This window comes from Coturnix japonica, chromosome 1 (genome assembly GCF_001577835.2).
Source record: "Coturnix japonica isolate 7356 chromosome 1, Coturnix japonica 2.1, whole genome shotgun sequence".
Taxonomy (NCBI): Eukaryota; Metazoa; Chordata; class Aves; order Galliformes; family Phasianidae; genus Coturnix; species Coturnix japonica.
The window spans coordinates 115,915,132-115,939,720 of record NC_029516.1 but is presented as its reverse complement, the minus strand read 5'-3'; the positions used below and the strand labels follow the sequence as shown (position 1 = coordinate 115,939,720).

General features: G+C 39.9%; 1 protein-coding gene across 1 annotated transcript in view; it reads right to left on the bottom strand.

The window, feature by feature from the left end:
• The window catches only part of DHRSX (dehydrogenase/reductase X-linked), a 154,011-nt gene that overhangs the window by 110,706 nt on the left and 18,716 nt on the right, over positions 1-24,589 (bottom strand). The window contains exon 2 of the mRNA XM_015848643.2: positions 8,437-8,544. Coding sequence (XP_015704129.1) covers positions 8,437-8,544 — 108 coding nt within the window. The remainder of the gene's footprint in view (positions 1-8,436; positions 8,545-24,589) is intronic.

The window sequence follows — 24,589 nt, the reverse complement described above, 5'->3', positions numbered from 1 at the left end:
TCCACTTCTGCTACGATACTTGAGGAAGGGGAGAGCGGCAGATGCAGTAGTCGCAATGCAATGATCTTAACTGATCTCTTCAAGTGATCCAAGTTTAGAAGCAGTGTCCATATACTCTAATGCATTTGCACACTTCCAGGAAAAGCTTTGCAGTATGGTAATTAAGTATGTATATAAATATACCGTGTGATTAAGAAGATGTGTACAGTGATGGTTAGGTGCCTTTGTGCATGATGTTGTGCAAGATACAGAAGCAGCTTCAATTGTGAATTTGAATTAAGGAGACTCTTCGGTGCAGTTTAATCCTCATTATGACTGAAAGGGAACTGGTACAAGTGGAGCACAGGCCAAAAGACAGGGCTTGCCAGGGTACCCAAAGCCTTCAGAGAAAAACAAAGTAATTCCAGCTCATGTTATAAGGGTTATGGTTTTATCAGTGTGTATGGTATGGTATGGTACTGCATGATAAATACAGCGTGTCTTGGAAAGATGAATGATCATCCCCCAAAGCGCTGAGGATGAGAAACATGGACACAGTTCAATACGAACGTTTTAATGCCTTTTTAAAATTAAATAAATATACTAGTGCTTCTATAAACACATCCTGCTTAGGAATATAGATCTCAGGTCTCACCCGTAAAACTTCCAAGTCATACATTTGTTATTCAATATTTCAATTTGTTATTCAGGTATAAGGATGTGTCCTGGCATCAAAAGGCTCTGAGAAAGTGATACAAAGGATACAAATCCTTTGCCATTCACTGAACAGCAGCTGCAATTGAATACATGACTTCTTGATGTTAAAGGCAAAAATGTCACAGCAAGCATTCCGTTTAGAAAAGAAGCAAAACTGAGTAAGGAGGAGGATGACAGTTTGCAAGCAGAAAATAAGTTACCATTATCTCCTCAGGTTTCATCAGCCCCAGCACTTGCAATGACAAGATGAGAATGCCCCTGTTCATCAAGCCCAAGATACATCCAGGCAAGTGCCCTGTTTCCAACAGCAGCACATAGCAAACACTTAAGGAAAAAGTTTCAGAGACAGCATCAAGTGCAGGGTTTTTTAATACATCCTCCCAGATGAAAGTAGCTTATGAGGTTTCCTGAATCAAACCTAGTCTCTTTGTGAACCTATTCTCCACTTCTTCATCTAATTGCATTTTCAGTATGTTCAAGCACTTGGTCTACAGAGGGTTCTGGGGCAACGAGCTGTATGACTTAATGACATTTAATTGTATAAGAAAGGTTGTTCTATAGTTATTTTTGTTTGTTTGTTTGTTTTTAATTGTTGAATGTTTGTTACTTTGTTTATAAGAAAGTGCACAACCACTTCTTATTCCCTTTTTCTATACCAGACATAATTGTATAAAGCTGCATGATATCATACCCCAGTCATCTGTTTGCAAGCGGAAGAACCTTTGTTCATCAGCCCCACCTTGCACAAAGCCACCAGTTTTTTCCAGTTCTACCAGACTCATTTGAGTATTCACAACAGCTTCAGCCAATCATGTCTACAAAGGAAGAGGGACACTTCATGTCTCCTTCTTGTTTTCTTCCCTGCTAAGCAGTAATATTTTATTGTTTTTTATGACTGGCAGCGAATATTAAAGATGTTTTGCAGAGAAGTTTCAGCAATAAACTATTGGGCTTCCTTCTCTTTCATTCTCCTGTTTTGGAGCGATAGCAGTTGATTTGGATGTCATTCTCGTAAATAGGCAGCTATATATACTATTCATCCTGTCATCACCCAGTAATTCAGTATTATGTGGTACTTCATAGTTCTTTGTGGCAGTCAGGATTTCACAAGCTGGCAGCACAGCTGAGGCAGGAAGGCTTTTCTGAACCTCCTGCTCACAGCAGGGTCAGATACAGGAGGTTGCTTAGGCCCAGGTCCTTAGGCATCTCCCAGATTGGAGACTCGACACCACTAGGGAATCTTTGCCAGTGTTTGGCCATCCTCAGTGTGAACAAATACTTGATCACACTTCAGTAGAATTTCCTGCATTCCATTTTGTACCCATCGCATCTTGGCCTGTCATCGCACACTGCAGAGAACAGCCTGACACAGTTTTCTTTACTACTCCCATCAGGTGTTTATACACACAGATAATACCCCCCTGAGTCTCTCCATGCTGAAATGTCTCTGCTCCCTCAGCCTTTCCTGGTGGATCAGATCTTCAAGCCCCTTCATCACTAGTAGTCAGATCAGTTTGACTGCCCTAAATTCATCTGTGCATCATCTTACTGTTCAGCCTTTTCCTGTAAGAGTATTTTATAAATACTCTGAACTATCCTCTACGGGATCAGGAATCCCTTTGTTCCATCCCAGAGCTGATAAACGATTCCTAAATGTTGGTTTTTGTTTCCTAACCAGCTACTAAACTACAAGAGATCTCTCTCTTATCTGCTTTAAAATCTTTTGGCAGGAGACTTGCCAAAAGCTTTTGAAAATCAACATTTAATTAATTCACACGGTTCTTGAATACTTCAAAGCATTCAATAAATTGCCATGTTGAAAAAAAAAACCGCACCAACTTATCCACAGTTTATCACGGCATATTCAACTCCGCCTGCCAATAACTGAAGTGAATGGTTTCAACCTTTAAAGCCACTTGTTAAAATGAGGCTGCTGCGTTCTTTTTTTCTTTTTTTTTCTTTTTTTTTCTTTTTTCCCCCCTCAAAACATGTGAAAGAAATTCATGCAGTGATCCTCCCTGTGTCACTTTGTTAATTGATACATTCTGGTTAAGCTTCTTTACCACTGCAGAACATTTCATTCCAAAATCCCAGCAGGAAGATGTGCTTCTGCTCTCTGACTTCACTTCAAAGCAGATTTATAGAAGGTCTACATCACTAAGCTATAGAGAGTTTATATATCCTCATATGATAAAAAAAAAATAAAATTGCATACAGTGTACATTTTCACCTTATAATAAGTAATGCCTCCTATTTCTTTCCATGGAAACTACAACAGATAGAAAGAGCATAATAGCACTACTTTATAGAGCAAATTCTCAGCTACAAATACTTTTCTTCAACGCCATTGTTATGTATTTTCACCAGTGATAAACAGGAATCTGCATGCCATGTATTCTCCGTACCCTTGATAAACTTGTTGTCTTCTAAACCTCTTCAACTTTTATGCTATCCATTTTTAAATAAGCAGATAGGAACTCAATCCAGTACAGATGGTGTTAGCACATGAAGGATTTATACAGCCTCAAATTCAAAGTCTGTTTTGTTTGTTCATTTTTTAGTAACTTCTAATATTAGATTTTTCACCTGCTATTGAGCACTGACATTTCATAGAGCAGTCAACTGTAGCCCCAAGATCTTCCTCTGAAGTGATGATGGTTAGCACAGAATCCATCATTTCAAGACTTTTCTCCATGTTTTGCATCTTTCTCCATGTCTATCACACCATATTTGTCTGCACTGAATTTCATGTGCCTTTGAACACCAAGTATTCAGCCTCTTACGGTCTTTCTGCAATTCTTCACAGATACCACTGGTCTTTACCACCCTGAATAATATAATGCAATGGGAAAGACTTGACGTTTCACTATTTGCCTGTTCTCTAGAATTACACCTCAAAAGCATGGGTTCTAATATTGAACTCATGGGGTAAAACATCCTCTACTGTGAAAACAGACATTTATGTTTGTGTTCTGAATACTAAGCAATCTGTGAATATTACAATATTTCCTCTTATCCTTTGGAACATGTTATATCCTTAAGAACCTGAAGGTGTTTTGCTTTAAGGAAGGAATTCTTGTGCTCTAAATGTCTTTTAAAATGCTTGTCACTGTATAAATATAATTTCTAAATGTCCCGATGAATGCTGCAGTTAAGTTTGTCATAAATAAGTAGCCTTAAAATACTGCTAAAATTTTACAGGTTAAATGTTCAGAATGAAGAAACATTTATAAAATAAGAACTCTTAAAGCAGAGATAGTGACAGTCTTCAGACTGAAATTAGAAACTAAGGAATTCCACAGAATTCTGACAGACCTGGGAGGCTCTATGGAGCAGCATAATTTTTAAAGTAGAGTTGTTCATAACCCTGGTAACAGTATACTAAAGTGTTAAAAACTTATCTTGAATTACAAGACAATTTGCCTGCATTTCTGCAGTCTTCATACTGAGTAAAGGAAAACATTACCTAGTCCAAAAGGCTGGTGATTTTTGGATGTTTCCTGACTAGTCCCATAACCCATTCAGGCCTAAGAAAACACAGCAAAACTTGGGAAGACAAGACTTTCCTAGAAATAATTATACATTTTACACTTCTGTCTACTTTAAGAAAAGACTATTAAAGTCTCCCACACAAAATCTGAGCAATTCAAATTAAATCAAACTGTCTTTGTAATGAATAATTGCACCATCTCGATAGGGTTTAATTATCCTTCTAAAGTCACTTTGTAGCATTATATCATATAAGAATTGTCTGATATGTGGCACAGAGAGTCCAACTGGAAAATTGGAAGCTAATCTAAACCAAAAAGATGACAGAAATATCTCCTGCTTGGTCTCTTACAGAGTTTATAGAGATGACAAAGTGCTGATTCTGGCTGAGGAAGTACATTTATTTATGCCAAAATTTCCTTGCTAAGATAATTCACTTGAATATATATACATACATTGAAATATATAATGAGATTGTTTCATTCAGACTGTGAGACATTGATATACTCTAACACCAAAGACTGGTTGTTCTGACACAAAACTGGTGACTTATACCAAGCAGCATATGTACAACACTGTCAAGTACGAAATCTTTTGATTTACATTCACCATTTGCAAACAGAAACATCAAAGCTTCTATATGAGATGCTGCCACTCTTTTTTTTCCCCAAGTTTTCTCTCATTAATTTACAGAGAGAATATATATATATATATATATATATATATATATATATATAAACATAAAAGGAAAAATCAAACTGAAGCTCTTCTTTAAGTCAGAACTTTTAAGATGTACTCACTTCAGTGATGAAGGTTGGAAGGGATACAAAGAATTCATGCTTCTGATCAGTCTAAATTCAGATTCACAGAACTATAGTCCATACTGTGAACCAGAACCGGACTAGGTTTGTGGTCATTAAAATAGCTACAACGATTTGATTTTCAGTGTTCTTATTGTTGGAAGAATATGTATTTGCAATCCACACAAAACACCATCTTCAGTACCAGCTCCTGATCAATAGGTACCAAAAATGGTGTTTCATTTTCCTACTCTGAAGAAGAAAATGCAAGCTTATTTATCAAGTAGCAAGCTGTGTAATGGAGCAGGAACTCTCAGCACAGCCGACTCTGAAAGCTCACCAATGGTAGCAGCTTTCCTTGCCAGGAGTCCCGGCTTTCTTGAAGTAAAACTCTTGCTCACTGTGAGCAATGGTACTGCTGTCTGCCAAAAAGCCGCCATGAAATCTATCAGAATATCTCATAGAAAATTACTTTCACCATTTCAGCATTTGTGCTGAACTTTTTCCCAGTGAGAGGATGAGGACAGGGCTTGCAGCACCTTGCAGAGCAGCCCTGTGCAGCACTGCTGGGACTGGGAAGTAAGAGGCTGTAAATGCTCTGAGGGAGAACACTGCCGTTTTGTATTGTGACTATGCATATTCCATCAGGTAGAATATTTCCCACTTATTTGTCTTGATCATTTCACTGGTACATTGGATTTAAATGTAAGTTACTCAAACACTGACTCCACTAAAATGTGAAACGAAGTCAAAATCACATCCATCACAAGTGGTGAACCATCTTTGCATTAGACAGTCACATTTAACTCACTTGCCCGCTGCAGGGATATCATCCTTTACTGCTAAAATTTTCCATTATTTAGTCCCTACAATTGGAGGATAGCCTTCAGTGAATGAGTAAAGTTAAACATGAGCAAAACATGAGCCTGATCCCCTTCCTAACCCCAAATTTGCCTAGCATCCATACTTTTTTTTTCACATCGGCTCATATTTACATATAAACGCATGGGGAAAGCATTTCTACACTAGAAAGTTCAAGGACACCACAGAATCACATGAAATCTTAGGTGTTGGAAGGGACTTCTACAGAACATAAAATCCAACCCCCTGATAAATCAGGTTCCCTACAGCCTGGAGCTGAAAGTGCTCACGTACCAGCAGGCATACCCTGGATACTTTTGGCTTACCATTAGCAAATGGGATGGAAGGTCATTGCATTAATACGTTGTTGAGACTACTCATCCTACTGAGAGGGCTTGCTTGCTCTGAAGAATTTCACAAAGAAGATGGCTCTGACTCATGAGACTCAGTGTTGAGGTCAGAGTTTGGCTGAAATAATTAAATCAGTTGAAAATCTTACTCATCAACTGCTTCCTATAATTAATTTCATTAATTTACACCTCTGGAGATTCATAATGCAACTATTAAGGCTGGTACAAATTAAGAGTCAATGGAAATGCGTACATCTGTCAGCACTGGAAGAAACAGCAGAGCAAAGGGTTAAAAGAATGCCCTTTATTCATAATAAAAGGTGCATTTCAATGAGGTTGTTAATGTCAATATCATCATACAGTGAACTGGCCAGCAGATGACCATGCTCTCTGACACTGGGAGGACAGCAGCCAGGTTGTAGCGTATCACCTATTTCATAGTACAGTAAGCAGACTATGAGATGATGACACCAAAGGGCATAAAAGATCTGCCCATAAACGAGCTTGTCATTTCCGATCAGGAAGAGCCACAGATTAAAGAGAAGGGCTCGGCAGCTGACATACTTTGTCCCAGGCTGCACATGAGTGAGGCTCATCAGACCACACGCTTTTGTGCTTCTGAGGGTTGCTGTGAGTGTGACTAAATGAAATCCATAGGAGGGTGATGGTAAGTAGGTAAGATCCATTTGCTTGTAGATTCTGTAAATATGATGTAAATATTCACTTCCCTTTCCTAAGCATTCGTTTAGATTCGTTACACAGAATCTAAATATTAAACATTACATGATATAAAGTAAGTCTTCAAAGAAGTAGCAATATTCTACACTTCCCCAACTCTATGCAAAGAGAGGAAAATTGGCCTTTTTGTTTCCTCACTGAGTCCATTCTGCAGTTCACCTTCAAGACGAAAAGTGACTTCTTTACTGAAATATTCATGCCACCATTAGCTACATCTCACCACATTAGCTATGTCTACCATCTAGCTACGTAGAGCAGCATCTGTTTGCCTTTTACAGATGCTTAGTTCTGACACATCTATTAAAACTTGTATGAGTAAGTGGTATTCTGCATTACACCTGTACACTTCCAGGGCAAGTCCATTAGTGTTACTTACTACAGAACATTGAAAATACAAGGCTGTTATGTGCTTGTGTTTGTTTTGCTTTTGTTTTTACTCTTATTTTTCTTTCAAAATAGATGTGAATGAAGCCTTAGAGAAAGAGAGCATGTTCTGACTAAAATGTAAATAAAATGTCATCACCAGCTTGCAGGTGTGATAAAACACAACACTGCAGAAAGCTTACAGCATAGAAGTTGCAGTGTTTTCTAACTTTCAGTTTAAGAAAGAATAAAGGAGAAAAAGGCAGTGTTTTAAGCATGTGACTATTACTGATGTTACATAACATTGTAGCAGACATTTATTTATCATATTTATTATACTAATACAGATATTATATGCATATTTAGCAGACATATTTAATAGAAGCAGTGAAAGCTTCAGAAAACAGGAAAATATCTCACTAATATTGCCTGTAGCATAGAAAAGAAATTCTGAATTCTGGGCCATTTTTGGAGTTCCTAGAAGAATTCACCTTCAGTTCAAATAGCTAAATGACTTCTCAGTTTAATTTATACACAATTTAAAGTGTATGAACACTTTAAAATTAATGGAGAGAAACAAGCACATGCAAAGGATGACCTATCCATCCCATCTCAGACTGACATGAATGAACCTCCAAGAAGTAAATGTGAGATTTTCACGTGCTTGAAGTTACAATGGTTTCTGCTGCTCCAGACAAAAGAACACAAATCATCCCCCAGGAAACCCTGGAATATTCCTTCAGGTTTTTCATTAGTTTTCCTCTTACTGAAAATGTGTTCCACAAAGTTCAAGTTCATTCTCAATTAAGGAAATCGGAAATGAGTTATTAAAATATTTACATATTGCCCATATTTTAAAGTCTTTTCCATGGCCTCCTTGTTGACTTTCCACATAAAGTACTTCAAGTCCTCCAAGTTTTGTATTTGAAAAAATATATATATCACTTTTCTTTAAAATCTTGCAAAGCAAAATATAAATCAAATTTTCATTTGTGCTAAAATTTGGCTCCTCCACTTGCCATCCTTCATCTTCCATACTTATGCTTATACTGGAAAGAAAACACTCCATTAAAGACACAGAAATACTTTCTTAAACAAACAAAAAATATACATTAGTATTTGAGAAATAATGACTGTACCTATTATAACGTGCATGCCAAGTCTTGCCAAATGCTTCACAGTATGGTAACCAATTCCTCTAGCACCTCCAGTCACTATAGCAACCTTTCCATTTTGTGTAGGGAAAACTAGAGGAAGAAAAAGAAATAATGCAACGTTAGGTCATAGTAGTAACATGATTAAGAACTTAAGATGCATCTGAAAGATACACGCACTTAACAACCTGTCCTTCAAAAATACCGCCTTAACTTTGTTACGGAGAAGCCCGACAGCTGCTAGAAGTCAGCTTGGGGACTGTTTACTTCATGCACACAGGGAAAAAATTCAATTGGCAGCATTGAAATCCTGCAAAGTTCTTGCATGACAAAGAGCAGAGCCCAGCATGCACTCCGCCGGGAGCACGGGACACAGTGAAGAGCTCAGCCAAAGCAGACACGTCCACGCAAAGGGCAGAAACCAGTCCACCTAATTTAATTGCATAACTGAGTACTCTGCTTGTGGAAAATCACAGACTTCTGGTCCCTGAAGAAATGAGAACATAATTTTTGTGTTATACAACAGATCTGCTTTTTCCATCAACCACATCCCCCACTGCAGAAGCCATTTCTGAAACCCACACAGGATGCCCCTCTGCACATGCCTTTGAGCACAAGGATGGTCAATGGGGCATCGGCCCTAAACCCATGACGTCAAGATTAACCCCTCTGCCTCCAAAGGAACCAAAAGGTGGTGAAATGCCAATGTCTCATACTGACGCTGGGAGCGAGGTGCTTTTGCCCTTGTCACAGTGCTAATGATGGGCAGGAGTGCAACAGCCTTGCTCATACGGGTCCCTGTGAGGAGCTCAGGAAAGCAAAATCCCAGAGTCATGCAGGTTGGGAAAGACCTTCAGGATCACCAAGTCCACCCTGCCTTCAGTTTACCAGGTTGCATTCCATTCCTCACTGCCACAAAGGTGAGCAGGTGCGCAAATGCAGGCCGCACAGAGCAGCATGGCAGGAAGTCTTCCTGCTGTACAGGAAAGCAGGAGCACACCAGCCAAGTAGGAGCAGAGGCTTACAGATGAGAGGTTTAATTTAACTGTTTGGGTAGGCATAAATCAGGTCAAATATCAAATAAGGTTTTTGAGGAGGTGGCAGATCTTTCATGTGAATCCCCTGTGGTCTTTGTGCTACTGAGGTGAGTTGCTGTTTGGTTTTTAGTACAAGCTGCTAGGTACTTGTACAGGGAAAACGGCGCTGAATATTTCCTTTTGCCACACTATAGTGGCTGCAGGCAATATTATAGATAACAAATGTTAAATAGATGCCGACTTTCATCTATCAAAGGATTTTCTGTTTTGATTTCTAGGTTTTTAGGGGGTTTCTTTGTTGTACAACACAAACCTGTATTTCACACAGTTAAGAAAAACAGAACTAGTGCAGACAGAAGCTGCTTTCTTCACAGCAACTCCCAAATTTCATCTTTTCTTAAACACACAGTTATTTTAAGTGTAATTCAGCAGGAATGCCTATTCTCTTCAGGTAATCACTTGACTCTTTCCATCCACGTAGACTGCCAGTTATTTGCAATTATTTGAGCATTAACTCCTATTGCAATGACATCCATGCATGCTTGTGTCCTAACAAATACAGCCTGAGCTAAACAAACCTTGGTCAAGAGTTTTCCTAAATGTTTTCAATTAGATACATCAGCAGCCCTGCAGTTTCTACCAAAAACATTTGTCATAATGAACTCTACATGAAATGCCTCCATCTTTCCAATAGTTAGGTTTAGACAGCAAAGCTACGCCTGCTATCAAATACTTGGCTAGATTTCCCATTCTGTGAAGTCTTTCCCAACTGTTTACTACTTTACCAATCTTAGCTTTTTTTAGACAACATTTTTTCTGGTCTGTCTTCTGTCAGCAACACATACAAAACAAAACAACAACAAATGCTTTTGCAACAGAAAATGAATTCTCTTAAAGAGGAAGAAAAATAAGATGCTTGGAGTGTGATCTAAGCTGTCATCACCTCTATGTGACTAGTCCTTGTATGTGGCTGGATATGTTTTAAATCTGGCAAGGACATAACCTTCAGTCCCTTCTGCAGTGCTTGAATGATCCAAGTCCTGAAAAAGGGAGGAGAATGTGTGTGCATTGTTCAGCTTGGGTGGCATTTTAGACTACAAGAAAATGCAACCACAATCTCTTTTACCAGTGGTGAAGGGGACAGGTCTCCTACACAGCAACAGGCCATAGTCTTCACAAGGCAGCAGGCAACTTGAAAACCAGTGAAAAGGACAGAAACTATATGGAAAAGAGCAAAGATAGCCCCAGAACTAATGGGATTTTGAGGAGGAAAACAGCAAAAAGACTTTTCCCTAAGCAGTATTGCAGATGCTCAAATGTCTGGGTTCTCCATGATGTTTCTTCAGCTTCTCCAAGAAGGAAGTCTATCGTTTCACTGTGGGAAAAAAAAAAAAAAAAAAAAAAAAAAAGGAGAAATACAACCTTCCTGCGTCTCTTTTAACCCAGTTCAGGTTTGTTAGCTCAGAAAGTTCAAGGCACTTAAAAAAGCAACTCTTACAAAGCAAACACTCCTTAATCCACCTTAGTTCACACCAGAAAACCCATTCTAAGGTGCTTCCTAAAGGGGTGAAGAGGTTTAAGCACAGACAAGGAGTATTAGCATTGCTTCCTTGCTAAAGCAGGAAAGGTCATTGGTGGTCAAGACAGTAACATGTACAAGTCTTCCATGTGGCAAGATTGTATGTACTCCTAGAGAAAATGACCACTAGAAAACAAAAATGTAAGCTTAATAATCCACCATGTAGTTATCTTTTGATTATTATTAATCCAATCATAAACTGTATTGAAAACTGAGCCGTGACAGCTGGCAAAGCAAGCTGCATAAACAGAAGGTTTGCTTCCTTCCCCATAACTTGTCCTTCCTGATTATTATTTATTCCTGTTTCACGTGTGTGAACCTGGAGCAAAAAGGACAATGAAATCATTCCCATTTCTGTTTCTTTCACTATAGATGAAGAAAAAAAAAAAAAGAAACCAAAAACCAACAACAAAAAAAGAAAACAAGAAAATAAATTACTTTCATGTAGGTCTGAGTATCTTCTCTCCCAACTCCCTGTCCTTCCTCTTGCTTTTCCTCCTGCCTTTCCCCTCTAACTACCTTGTCACCATGAGATCTGGATTTCACATGTTGCATGTACCTGCTATTGCTCTTACTATGTCTATCTACTACTAGATAGATATACTACTATACTATATCTATACTACTATATCTATACTACTATATCTATACTATATCTATACTACTGCTCCACTATGTCTATCTATTGAATAAAAGCAATATTTCATTTCACTGCAAAATTAATCCTTTTAGTACAGTATGGGAGAAAGAGAAGGAGAAAAAGCAGTCAGGAATGGGGAAGAGCTGGTAAGATGAAGGAAAGGGGGAAGCCAGAAAAGCAATGTGACAGAAGGTATTGCTATGACAAAGTAGCACTTAGCAGAGGACAGTGAAAGAAAATGCTTGGTCAAATCCTGTTCACGAGGGCTGCAAATAAAATGACGATGTTTGTTCCCAACAACCATTCAAACCACGTACGTTAGCAGCTTGTGAGGAAGATTACAACAGGCAGACAGCCTTTCCCGAAAAAAACCAATGGAGATCCTACATTACAGAGCATTTTATAACAAGGATGTTTGTACCATACAGATTCGAAGACCTAGGAAGCACCCAGGGAAGGAAAAATGAGAGCTGCAAACATGTATGTAAATGGCCAGTATCCATTTTATTTACAAGTATGATATACAACTTCCAGAGAACTTGGTTTTGAATAGACAGAACAGTACATCTCAGTTCATTTAATTCCAAGTGGGAAACACAAAGAGTCCATTGAATCTGAAACACAAAGCCCGGTGGAAAAAAAATAAACTCTCCTCATTTCTTAGGTTTAATTTTTCAGATTGATCTTAAGTTCATTTTTATTTGCGAAAAAGGTGCGCTATTTCCAACCAATACAGATACCTTAATGTATAAAGAATCAACATGAGGACAAAACGTTGCTCATGTTACAACATCAACAGCCAAGGTCAGACTCAGGCTGAATGTGCAAGCCCAGTACACAGCCCCAGTACAAACCAGTCTGCATCAGTGTGTGCTTTCCACTTGAATGCAACCATGACATAGAATCTGAGAAACAATCTTTCATTGTGAAAACACATTTTCCATAGTGAATCACAATATAAAACTTCCAAAACTGCCTCAGGCACTGCTGGTTTCCCAACAGATGCTGTTTTATGTTGTGTGCCAGCTAGAGCTGAGTTTGGCCAGAGGCAGGTGAAACCCTAAGGGAACGGTCCCCACTGCCTAAACATTCTTTGGCAGTTTCTTCACCTCATTTAAAACATGGAATCAAAACATCCCAGCACTCCTCTCCCTCTGCTTCTGTTCCTGGTAAGCAGGTAGATACCGATCTCAATTACAGGCCTGTATCTCCAGCAGTTTCACCATGGGACATGAGAACTGCACAGCCCTGGTGCTAATGGGAATCCCTGACCAAGCACTTGCTGCTCATTTCCCTTTGTGTTCGAAGAAACCAGCCTGCGGTCTTAAAGCTCTTATTTATCAAGCCAAATTCGGACAGTCTTCTCCCAGGCTGATGGTTCTGTCTACATCTCAAAGTATTCAGAAGAAATAAGCTTGTCTACTTTGCAAGTGGATTAAGCTGAAGCAGAAAAAAAGGCAGAGTTATTCTGTAATAAATACGTCCCAATATGAAGCTACCTTAAAATAACCATTGCCGTTTTAAAACATACTTTTCCCTAATCTGAAATAACTTCCTCGCACAGACAAATCTTCACACACAGTTGATGACATGATGAATTTAAGGCAATTCTGTAATTTTACAAAATACTGACTTTTGAGAGGCTCCTAAAGAGGGTGGTCTGTGCAAGTGCTAAGACCAAGGAGGAAAAATTAGAATGCAGACCTTCATTACCAACAAAATTCAGCTGAGGTAGAGGTGGAAGTAATGATGCAGACAAATCAAAACAGAAGCAACTGTCTTCTTAGCAGAAAAGTGCTATGTAAACATAGACAAATCACAGAAAAAAAGAGCACTTCTTATAAGTGCTTTGTCTGTTTGAGGCAACAGATACGTATATATCTAAACTTTACTGTGAAGCACAAAGCAAATTGCATCAAGTCCTGTCTTCTAACCTATTAATCCAGCACCTGCTTTTGTGGAATATGATGAGTCATGTGGACATTAAAATACAATATCTTTAAGATTAGCCTCTTCATCAAACCTCTCCTTAAGACACTGATGGCCAAAGGCAGAATTCAGATTGTCTGAATGAGTCTCCAGCCCTTATCAGGCCAGAAAGACGAGCACTGCAGAAGGATGGTCAGAGGAACTACCTGAGGGCCTGCACCTCCCAGCCGGGCACAGGGACCTCAAGGGCATTTATGCTGAGAAGACCCTACAGACAAATCCTAACAGTTATTTTTTCTCCTTCCTCCTATAACTGAATAACTTCCATGCAAATGTTATCCCTGAAGGTAACTGGCAAAACCACAGATGGAAAAAAAAAAAACAACTGAAAGAGAAAAAGGAAAAAGAAAGAAGCCACCATGAATATTCAGTTTGATGACAGAGTAACAAGAACCAGGTTTGGAGCTGTTCCTCTAGAACAACCCTGGGTAAGAAAAAGGGTGAACTGCAATTGTCAGTCCTCATCTAACAGTCAAGTTTTTCTTGTTGGCTTCAGAATTCACATAGTTCAATCTGCAAATGAATTACTGAGCAGGTTTTCCTGTTCCAAAATATTCCAAGTCTTCCTCCACCATTTACACCATGGTGGTGCCGAGATTACAGTCACCAGCTGTTTCAGAGCAGATGGAACAGAAAGTAGTTCATTTGCTACTCCACGAGGCAATCAGTAGAGCGCTGGGGAACCCACACAGCTTCCAGCAGTAGGCCTTACAGAAGCATTGCCATAAGCTTCTGTCTTAGTAGAAACCAAGTGCTCAGGGTCAAATATTCATCCTTGGACTTATAAAAGGGCCAGGCAATTTGGTGGACAAAAAGCTGGACATGAGACAGCAGTGCTTGTTCAGCCTGGAAAAGACTCTGGAGAGGCCTTGTTGTGGCCCTCCAGTACTGTAAGCTTATAAATGGGAGGAAGACCAACTCTTACAGAGTCTAACAGTGATAGAACAGAAGGCAATGGCTTTAAATTGAAAGAGGGAATATTTAGGTTAGATGTCAGGAAGAAATTTTTCACACAAAGGGTGGTGAGGCACTGGCACCGCTGCCCAGAGAAGCTGTGGTGCCCCTGGAGGTGCTCAAGGCCAGGCTGGATGGGGCCCTGGGCAGCTGAGCTGGTCGGGGGCAGCTCAGTCCACAGCAGGGGGTTGGAACTGGGTGATCTTTAGTGTCCCTTCCAACCTAAGCCATTCTATGATTCTGAGGAATAAACTGGCCGATATTTTTTTGCATGACATGAGCTCTCACCAGCAGGAAAGCTGTGAGCCTGAGCCTGTGCAGATGATCTTTCAAATGCAAATGGCTCTCCTGAATTTGCACACCAAAATCTTTTCTGCCTCTGCCGCTTCCTATCGCTTTTCTACGGAACATCAGTATGCAATCAAGATTGTAGCCTTTTAAGATAGGAAACCAGGTAGGTGGCAACCAGCCTGACTAGTCCTTGTGTGCAGTGGCATTCTGCTGGTTTCAGCAGCTCCATGCCATCAGACTTTTCGTTCTCAACTGCCATGTGCACATGCAGATCCACAGGCACATGACCGATGGATCCGACATACCTGAAATCATTTGGCTTATTTGTATAAAGGTGACTGGTTTGCCCAGAAAGAGCACCTGTTTCCATGCACAACTGAAAATTCACACCGGCTATGGGACAAGCTTCCAAGCTTTTGTCTTGCTTAGTTTTCAGAGAAATGTAATTGGGAATAATTAGGAAATGGAGGCAACAGAGAGAGGCTGGTACTAACTGTATGGATGGGAAGCGAAAGGTGTTGAAGAACCAGAACAGCCGGGGAAACCAAATCATGGAAATACGTCCCTTGCCCCACAGAGGCAGAGTATCTCAGAGCGCTATTCATGGAAGAACAGGAGCCAGGTGGCTCTAAGAACTTCAGCAGCCAGGGGAAGACCTAATTTAAGAAGCCTCCCACACAGCAACAGATAGGGAAGGCAGATTGTGAATAAGTGCTCACAAAACCACAGCAAAAACCCTGGATTCGTATGACCAGGTTTCCTGTTCAACCATTGCACATGGTGCACATGAGTTGTAAGAGACTGCAGCAGCAGTTTGCCTGGGCTGCCTAGGCATTTGGGAATCCCACCAGTGCTGCAATTCATGCCAAGCCAGGTATCCTGACAGCATATCACAAAGTGGCCAAAAGGAAGCAGGGCAGAAAATGGCACAAAAGCCAGAAAGCAGGAGTTATGCCAGCTACAAAAGTGATGTGCTCACTCAGCTATGGGACTGATGTGTATCCCCATCTCTTCCCAACTCCATCAACACGTGATAGGTGGTATCTCTTCATATTTAGCAGCAAAAACCTGCTGAACCAAACTCACTCAATTATTTACACTGTCAATGGTAACAACCAGTGGAAACAAACAAACAAGAAAAGTAAGACTACAGCATTTGCTTTCCGACAAAGACACCAGCTTGCTTACAGGGGCAAAGCAAGATTTCCAAGCAAGATGACAAGTCCTTCATAGAAGCCTGAGAAAAAAGTTTCTGAAATCTATTTCAGGATCTGTCCCCAGACATTTAATTTGTTTAGCACATGGGAAAGCTGTACTACACAGAGCTAATAAGCAGAACAGCTTCTTCTCCCTCCAATTCTACCTTTCACAATCACACTGGGGAGCTTTGTGAGTTATTACATAGACAACAGGTACTATTACAGCTCACTGTCATACCATCATACCAAAGCTATCCACAGCAAGAATAAAACTAAAAAATCCCCATGTTAAGAAAGATGCAAGATAAACTGAAGCAGTAGAAAGAAGAGAGTTATGGCACAAGCACTACAGGACCACAAAACATACCTTTTGCTAAAAAAATAACAAAAATAATGCTACCCAAAATAAGGCAGCTTTTCAGAGCAACAGCTCAGCATTCTATAGCCCAAAACCCAAGATAAGAGATCTCTCCAGCAACAATGGGGAGGTGGAATGCAGCACTAAACAATTCATTTGCATGACACACCTATCTGCATTTCTACCACGGATTCCTGGAAAGTCAGGATTAAAGCAGGTACAGTGTGTGCAGAAGGCAGAGTGGGGGAAGGAGAAGGGAGTATCTGCCTCTCGAGGATACTTCTTTTGTGGAGAGGAGGTTGTTTTCAAGTACTTCAATACTCTCTCTTCACTTTCCCCCTTGCTTTCAAGTATTTAGCTCCAAGAAATACATCTCTAAGCAATTTAATACACCTGAATTGTAGATCTCTGTAGGGTGGTATTGCACTTACGGCAGAAAAAACAAACACAAAACACAACAAGCCCACAAAAAGAGACCTGCTTTGGTCACATCTTGGCCAACAGTATGGATCCAAATTCCCTGAAGTTTGGTGTTGGAATGGTGGTGTAAGTCAAGGAATTGTAACCAGTGACTGAACCACTACTGCCAAAGTCAAGAGAAAAAATATTTCCTCTGCACTTGCAGATGTGTTTTCAGTGCCTTGTTTTCTGGGGCTTATGCCTGGAGTGTTGGCCAGTGGAAGGGTTCTACCTGGTAAGAAGAGCCAAGGGAAGCTACACTTGCACATGTTTCTCAGGTGGAGCCCAAGTGTTTCTGGTTTACTTGTCAAGTAACAGTATTGATCCAGGACTTTTGGCAACCGCTAGACTTGCCAGAAGGGCTGCACAGAGATACAGATAATTGCAGTTTTCAAAAACAATATATATGGTAATTCTCCAAACTAATTTAAGCTGACTGTTTTCACTCTGACTGTGAAGAACATTTTCCTCCAATAAACCCAGTGCAGACCTTCTGCAGTCAGCATCATTTATCATTCCAGAAAATTCTGAATGTTGCTCCCTTCCTTAAGAAGTGAGAGGCTGAGAGTGGAGAAAAGTGAAGAGAATGGTTAATCTGGGATATTTTCTTATCAGTTCTGAATTGGATTTCTCTAAGGCAAATGGCCATAAGGCTGCATTGAAGAATGGTCTGATGAAGAATACATCTGATCTTTTCACAGTACAAGTTCAGGCTGATTTTGACAGAGTTAATAGGAAGCTGGATCCCAACCAGTATGGAGCTGCCCTAAGGTAGGAGAAAGAAAAGGAGAAGGGAGGGTGTAGGTTTTGAGTCCTAGATCTCACTTCTGGATATGTTTGCCATTCTAGGGTACTTTGTTCCTTTAGCCAAAACTCATCTAAAGATAACAGAACTGAAATTATTTCTTACAAGTGCCAAATTGATTAAACACGCCATCACACAAATCAAACAGTGAGAAAATAATTCAGCACACTACTAAAGCTGCTAAAAATTTATCAGGAATTCAGGTTTGCCCACAAAGTGCTATAGGAGAAAGATTTCCAACTGCACGAGTGCATTTGTAGGAAGAGGGGAGCCCCAGAATACTGGGAAGGGAAAAAGGAAGAAAGGTGTGAGAGAGAGTCACACATACCAGACAGAAATATCACATTACACCTACAGGTACATCAGCAAAGTTACAGCTCTTCAAGTTTTTTGTATACATCAAGCAACATCTGTCATTACATGCTAGTCCTTACCTTAAACATATTTGCTGTTTCAAGCTTGAACCAGTTTTTGCTAGAGAAACACTAGTCTCATGTAGCAAGGATATTTCACATAAAGGCTGATAAGTGTTGACAAACTTGTGCAAGAATATTTGGCACAGAAGCACTCACTTGCAATAGACTGCACATGGCATATTTTCTGGAACTGTGCAATCAGTTTGTCTTGAGGACAGAGGCCAAGTGGGGACTAGGATGAGGCCATGAAACTCCTTCTCTTGGAATAGGATGGAGGGCATTAAATACAAGGTCATTGCAATGATGTGAAGAAATACTGATAAATAGAGACGCTGAACAGCCACACCCTGCATGTTAAGATCAATGGATTTATTAAAAATATCAAGGAAAGAAATCTGGCTCCCAACTGAAAGTAACTGTTCCCTGCATGTTCATGTATTTAAAGAATCTGCTTGCCCAAATCATTTCTTACATGGGAAAATACTATCACAAGGATAGAATAAGTCATATTTCCATTTGCCATGTGTTCTCTGCCCTGCTTATCTTTCATTTCTTTTACATATTTACCTATTAAATCTTACTCTTTGGCTTTCTTCTCTTTCACTCCAATCACACTAAACATAGAGAAGCTATATACGGGTATATCTTTAATTTAAGAAAAAGCATCTGGTTATCTCTTGAATAGATTTACTGATCCTTTCTTCCATACTCCCTCCCTCTAGGCAAATGCAACTGTGCAATACCTTAGGCAATGCCATTTTATGTAAGACTTGCCAATGCTCTTTAAGTTATGTCATCTTATATTTTTTTTCCTGTTGTGAAATAAGAGATGAAAAAGAAGAGCTCATCCCAGAAGATTTAAATAGGGATAATGGGAATAGCTCTGCGTAGTCTGTGGAACAATTTTTCCCATCCTGCAAAAGTAATAGGCACTAGAAATGTTTTTCATTCTGTATCAAGAACCAAAAATCCTCCATGCTTCAAGCTGTTACGAACCACTACGTAGATGCACAGCTGTTTGAACTGTTTGCATCCCTTAGGATGTAAGAAACAGCTTCAAGTCCTTGCTCTCAGTCAGGCTTGGCTGCCTTGCTGCTATACCCTTAGCATAAAGAAGCGTTCCTTATTTCCAGTATCACCAAACACTTGACATTTAAAGACCTTTTTGTGCCTTTCCTCAACCTTCAAAAGTTCACAATAAACGTAATATTTTTCCTTGCCATGCTCAGAAAGCTGGTGGTCAGTTTCTAAGGATCGATAAACAGAAGAGAAAGTGTAATAGCATCAGAAAATGTCTTCTCTAAGAAAGATCACATCCCAGCTAATTCCACTGACAGTACTGTTGTTATCTGCATAAAAAGCGCCACAGAATTCCTAAAGTACTAAAATTCCATGACCACCTGTGGAAAAATAGCATTTAGTTTATAGTGTTGACCTAAAACCCAGGCTGACAACAGTGACTTTGAAATGATTAAGAAATAGAAAGAATCTGCAAAGGGCAAATTGTTACTCCATTATGATCGGAGTAAATGTAACAATCTGATGCAATGCAGAAACACTTAAGAACACTATAAACACTGGACTATTTGTTTCAAAGCAAAGAGTCCTTCAGAAGAACAACAAAACAAAAGCAAACAAGCCCAACCAACTGCAACTTCTGATTTAATACCAAACAATGCAGAAATCAACCTGGGTAGTCAGGCCTTCATGCCCTTCAGGGAAGCAGGGGTTCTATTATAAACACTGATGTCTGGACAATATCTTCTACCCAAAAGCCTGAAAATGACAACATTTGGATACTAATCAACACTTTGTGTAGTAGCCAAAGCAAAGAGTGATCTACTTCCTTGTGGTCAAGATGGAAATCCATATCAAAAGCAAAATACAGCTATATTATATATAAATATATTTTATGTATTATTATATATATTATATAACATACATACTATATTATATATTTAAAGTATACAATATTTTATTTATAGTTTTCAAAACAGTATTGACAGTACTGTTATACTCCTTGCCAGTACAGGATACTGTATCACAAACACCAATATCTTCTTTATAGCTTCTACTTTTGTTGTCTGTAAATTCTAACGCCTCTTCTTCTGACTAAATGCTAATAAAAGATTGAATTAATTATTCCATCTTTTCTTGCTCAGAGCACTGAAAGACGCAGCTGAGCAACAAATACATGAGAAAAGTCAATTTTTTAATCATTTCCTTAATAAATTACATTCTGGGTGAAAAAAAAAAAAAAGAAAAAGGTTAGTATGATCATTAAGAGTAGTTTAAACTGCACCTTCTCTCTTTGCATATTCCAATCAGGCTTAAGAGCATACAGCTGAAGGTCACATTCAGATCTGCCTCTTCCAAAAGGGAAAATGCTCTGATACCACTTGAGCCACCCCCTTCACTTCCCATGGTATTTCCATAAAACACAAATAAGTAAGCAGAAGTCATGAATTGGTATACAGGACTTTGAAATTGAAATGTTTGTAATTGAAAGTTTTTTGAGTACATCACTTAAGAAAACCATGCAATCACTTCTGAACTGAAGTGCTTGTTATCATACACAAAGCTCCAGTAATTAGAATCAAGAAGTGAAGTACAAGGTGATTAGAAATTATTGGGAAAAAAATCTAGTTAACAGGAAGCATAGCAGATGAACTAATTGGTATTTAAAGTTACCCTGAGATACCCTCAATTAATTAAAATGCAAGATGTTAAAAAGCATATTTCCATATTATTAAAATCTTCAGGAATAACTTACGATCAGACCCCACAACAGAATCACAGAATCACAGAATGACCCGGGTTGGAAGGGACCTCAAGGATCATGTAGTTCCAACCCCCCTGCCTGGCAGGGCCACCAAACATACACCTTTACTAGATCAGGTTGCCCAGGGCCCCGTCCAACCTGGTCTTGAACACCTCCAAGGACGGGGCATCCACAACCTCCCTGGGCAGCCTGTTCCAGGGCCTAACCACTCTCCTAGTGAAGAACTTCCCCCTAACATCCAACCTAAATCTTCCCTCTTTTAACTTAAAATCATTTCCCCGTGTTCTGCTATTATCAGCCCTTTCGAAGAGTTTACTCCCCTCCTGGGAGTAAGTTCCCTTCAGGTACTGAAAGGCTGCAATGAGGTCACCCCGCAACCTTCTCTTCTCCAGGCTGAACAAACCCAACTCCCTCAGCCTGTCCTCATAGGGGAGGTGCTCCAGCCCCCTGATCATCTTTGTGGCCCTTCTCTGGACCCTTTCCAAAATCTCCATGTCCTTTTTGTACTGAGGGCTCCACACTTGGACACAGTACTCCAGATGGGGCCTCACAAGAGCAGAGAGGGACAATCACCTCCCTATCCCTATCCCATCACTACAGCATCAACAGTAACTCAAGTAAACTCTCAGGTAATACTAGGTTAAAAAAAAAGGTGGAAAATAGCTTCAGCATCTCTCCCTCTCAGCTCTATAATTCCCTGAGTATTGGTTCTACGTCCTCCATTGGTTACACATCCTTCCAAGCAGCCCTTGGATTCATTCTTTCAGATACCCCGCACCAGGTGATAAGAACACCGCTCAATTGGATATCCTCTTGGCCTGTGATGAATGAACCCGAAATGGTGAACCAAAGACCCAAGAGCAGGTCTCATGGCCATGTACTCAACTCTGTGCTGGCTCCGAGCCTGCTAGAGTTCAAGAACCATCCAGAAAACACACTCATACGTAGGGTTTGTATTTCGGTTGGTCTTGTGTGAATCCATGAGTAGCACTCACTGATCTTAATGGGTCCCTTCCAACTTGGGATATTTTTCTGTATTTATTTTGTGTGCTTCCATGCAGCCTCTCAGGGCCACCATTTTGCCTCCAGAAGCAAAGACTTGTGATGGAAGATACTCTGTATGCTTTTTGTCATTCTTTCTATTTTTAAGAGAACTCTTATTTTAGATTGGAGGTTAAGTGAAACACCTGAACCTCTGGATAGGAGTTTTCTTCATGTAATATTGCTTAAAAAACAGTTTGGTACTTGGAAGGAGAAGGTTGTGGAATTTGTTGGGAAAGATTTTCAGTGAAATTGGAAATTTTTATTCCTCAGTGAAATCTGTATTTTCAAGTGAAATTTTATAGGCCGTTAATCTAATGCATATTCACGGGACTCAGGGAATTATTTAACTTAGAGAAGCAGCTACTGTGCTTGCTCTGTAATTGCTCTTCGTCAAAATTGTCAAAGATTTTTAATATGCCAAATTACCACACAGAATAAAAGCTTTTGAAGTATGTCTCAATTTAAGAGGCCATCATTCTATAGTATCATTATCTGCTATTAATTTTGCAATTAGAGACTATCACATGCTGCTCTAAAGAAACGCAACTGTTCACAAAATGAGTCCCATTATTGATAATGCTCCGGGAATATGACACAACGTCCTATTTTCAGTTGTACACTTAATTACCTTCTATAAATAGATGGCCACATTTTTAAGGGAAAAGTGCATTTCTTACAGAGATACGTGACCTTGTTGACTCTGTCTCTAGAAATGAGGGCTACAGTTCCACAGGCACCGGTAGCACTGCATGGCCAGGCTGTGATGTCACCCAGGAAGCAGCTGGCAGAGAGGGCATCCAGAACAGTGTCTGTCCATCTTTCTATGGTCCCAGCACAAGCACCAGCACCCCTCACATGATGGCCAGAGCACCAGCAGGTTTCTTGTATGTGCTCTGCTTTTCTATCTTAACCATGGGTCCAGCCCAAATCAAACAGCCCTGCAGTCATTCACTTTGCAGGAAATAATCCAGGTGTGATGTAGCCTTTCAAGGAGATCTTTCCTTTTCTGCTCTTGTTTTTTTTTCTGAAGAAAAGCTACTTCGCTTACTCTGTTCTGGAGCCACCCGTCAGAGCACTGCAGTCCCTCTCTGCAGCACTTGTATTGCCCTCACATTAAACAGCAAAGGTACCCCAGCCCCTAACTTCCATTCAATGCTAAGTCATTGAAATCATTTGACTAAGGCTTTGCTTTTGAGAAGCAAAAAGCAATTTAGCACTTTAAACGTATCATCAAATAATAATAATTAAAAATAATAATTAAAAAAAAAATAGAGCTTGAGGAATAAAAGACTACAAGCTTGAACTGGTTTGTTCGGCAGCTCTCTGCTGTTTCCAGTATTTCTCTCTAGGGCTTTTTCCATGAATTCAGGATGCCTGCACTCCAAGCACAGACCTATTGCTGAGCACAGGTCCCTGTGTTCCCAGACGCAGCAGTGCCTGGAGATGCCAGCCCTACATCCTAAAGGCAGCACAACATGACAGCTGCCAGTCTGAGGCTGCTCGACTTTCCAGTGGGGCTTCCTGGCCAGGCAGGTCCCCTTGGAAGGGGCTGAGGCTATCAGGAGGCAAAGACAGACCTCCCTTTGCAATTTTTATTGCAAGCTATACCAGCAAACAAGTGTTTTACTGCAGTAAAGTATTGGATACTTTGACACTGTCCACACAGGAAATGGGGCAGCACTGTGGTTACTGCACCATTGCTCCAGCCACAGCCACTGGCCTATGCAGGCCTACCACAGCTCTGGCTAAGTGCCCACCTCCTGTGGCATGCTGTGGCTACCCTGCTTGTGTCCACAAAACATGCAACTGCAGGTATGGCCTGGTATTTTGCCTGGAGAAGCTGGAAGGTGTTTTACTGAACAGGCTGTGCTTCTGCTAGTATTGTTCTGCTAATGCACATAGCACTGACATGCAGCACACAGGGGCTGTCCCCATGCAAGTAGAGCAAGGCCATGAAGGTTCAGCTCAAGGAAGATCCATGTTCAAACACTGCCCACCTATTTCATTGTTTTACATTCACTTGTCTGCATCCTAAAATATTTCTTCTCTCCCTCCCTGCAGTACTGGATGATTTCATATAACAACAATAAAAGATCAAAATGGATGCATGAAAAATTACATAATGACTAAAGTCACATGTCCAAAACTAAGTCCAAAGAACTCTTAGATCTTATGAGATGTTCATCTTATGTACTGATGACATCGTGTTCAACTTTTAAAACTGACTTCTGAGCTGAATTAGTTCTCTTTAAATATATACATCATATAATTAGGAAGTCAAACATCTTCCAGTTAACACGGATTTTGCATTTCTTGACCTTTTTTCTTGCTAATTTTAACGTTAAAATCACATGTCATGTAATGCAGGGAATTCAGCTATGAGTGCACAAGACTGGCACTTAGGTGCTGACATTAATTAGCACGAAAACACTCTAACAGGCAGAAGATTAGATGACATCTGTATTCACACTGGATTACTTTATTCATTAACAATATGTTATTTTGGAAAAATACATCCAAGAAGTGCTTGTATATCTGCTGTCATACCCTGTTGTCAAAAATCTAACACTTACTGCTCTGTTCAC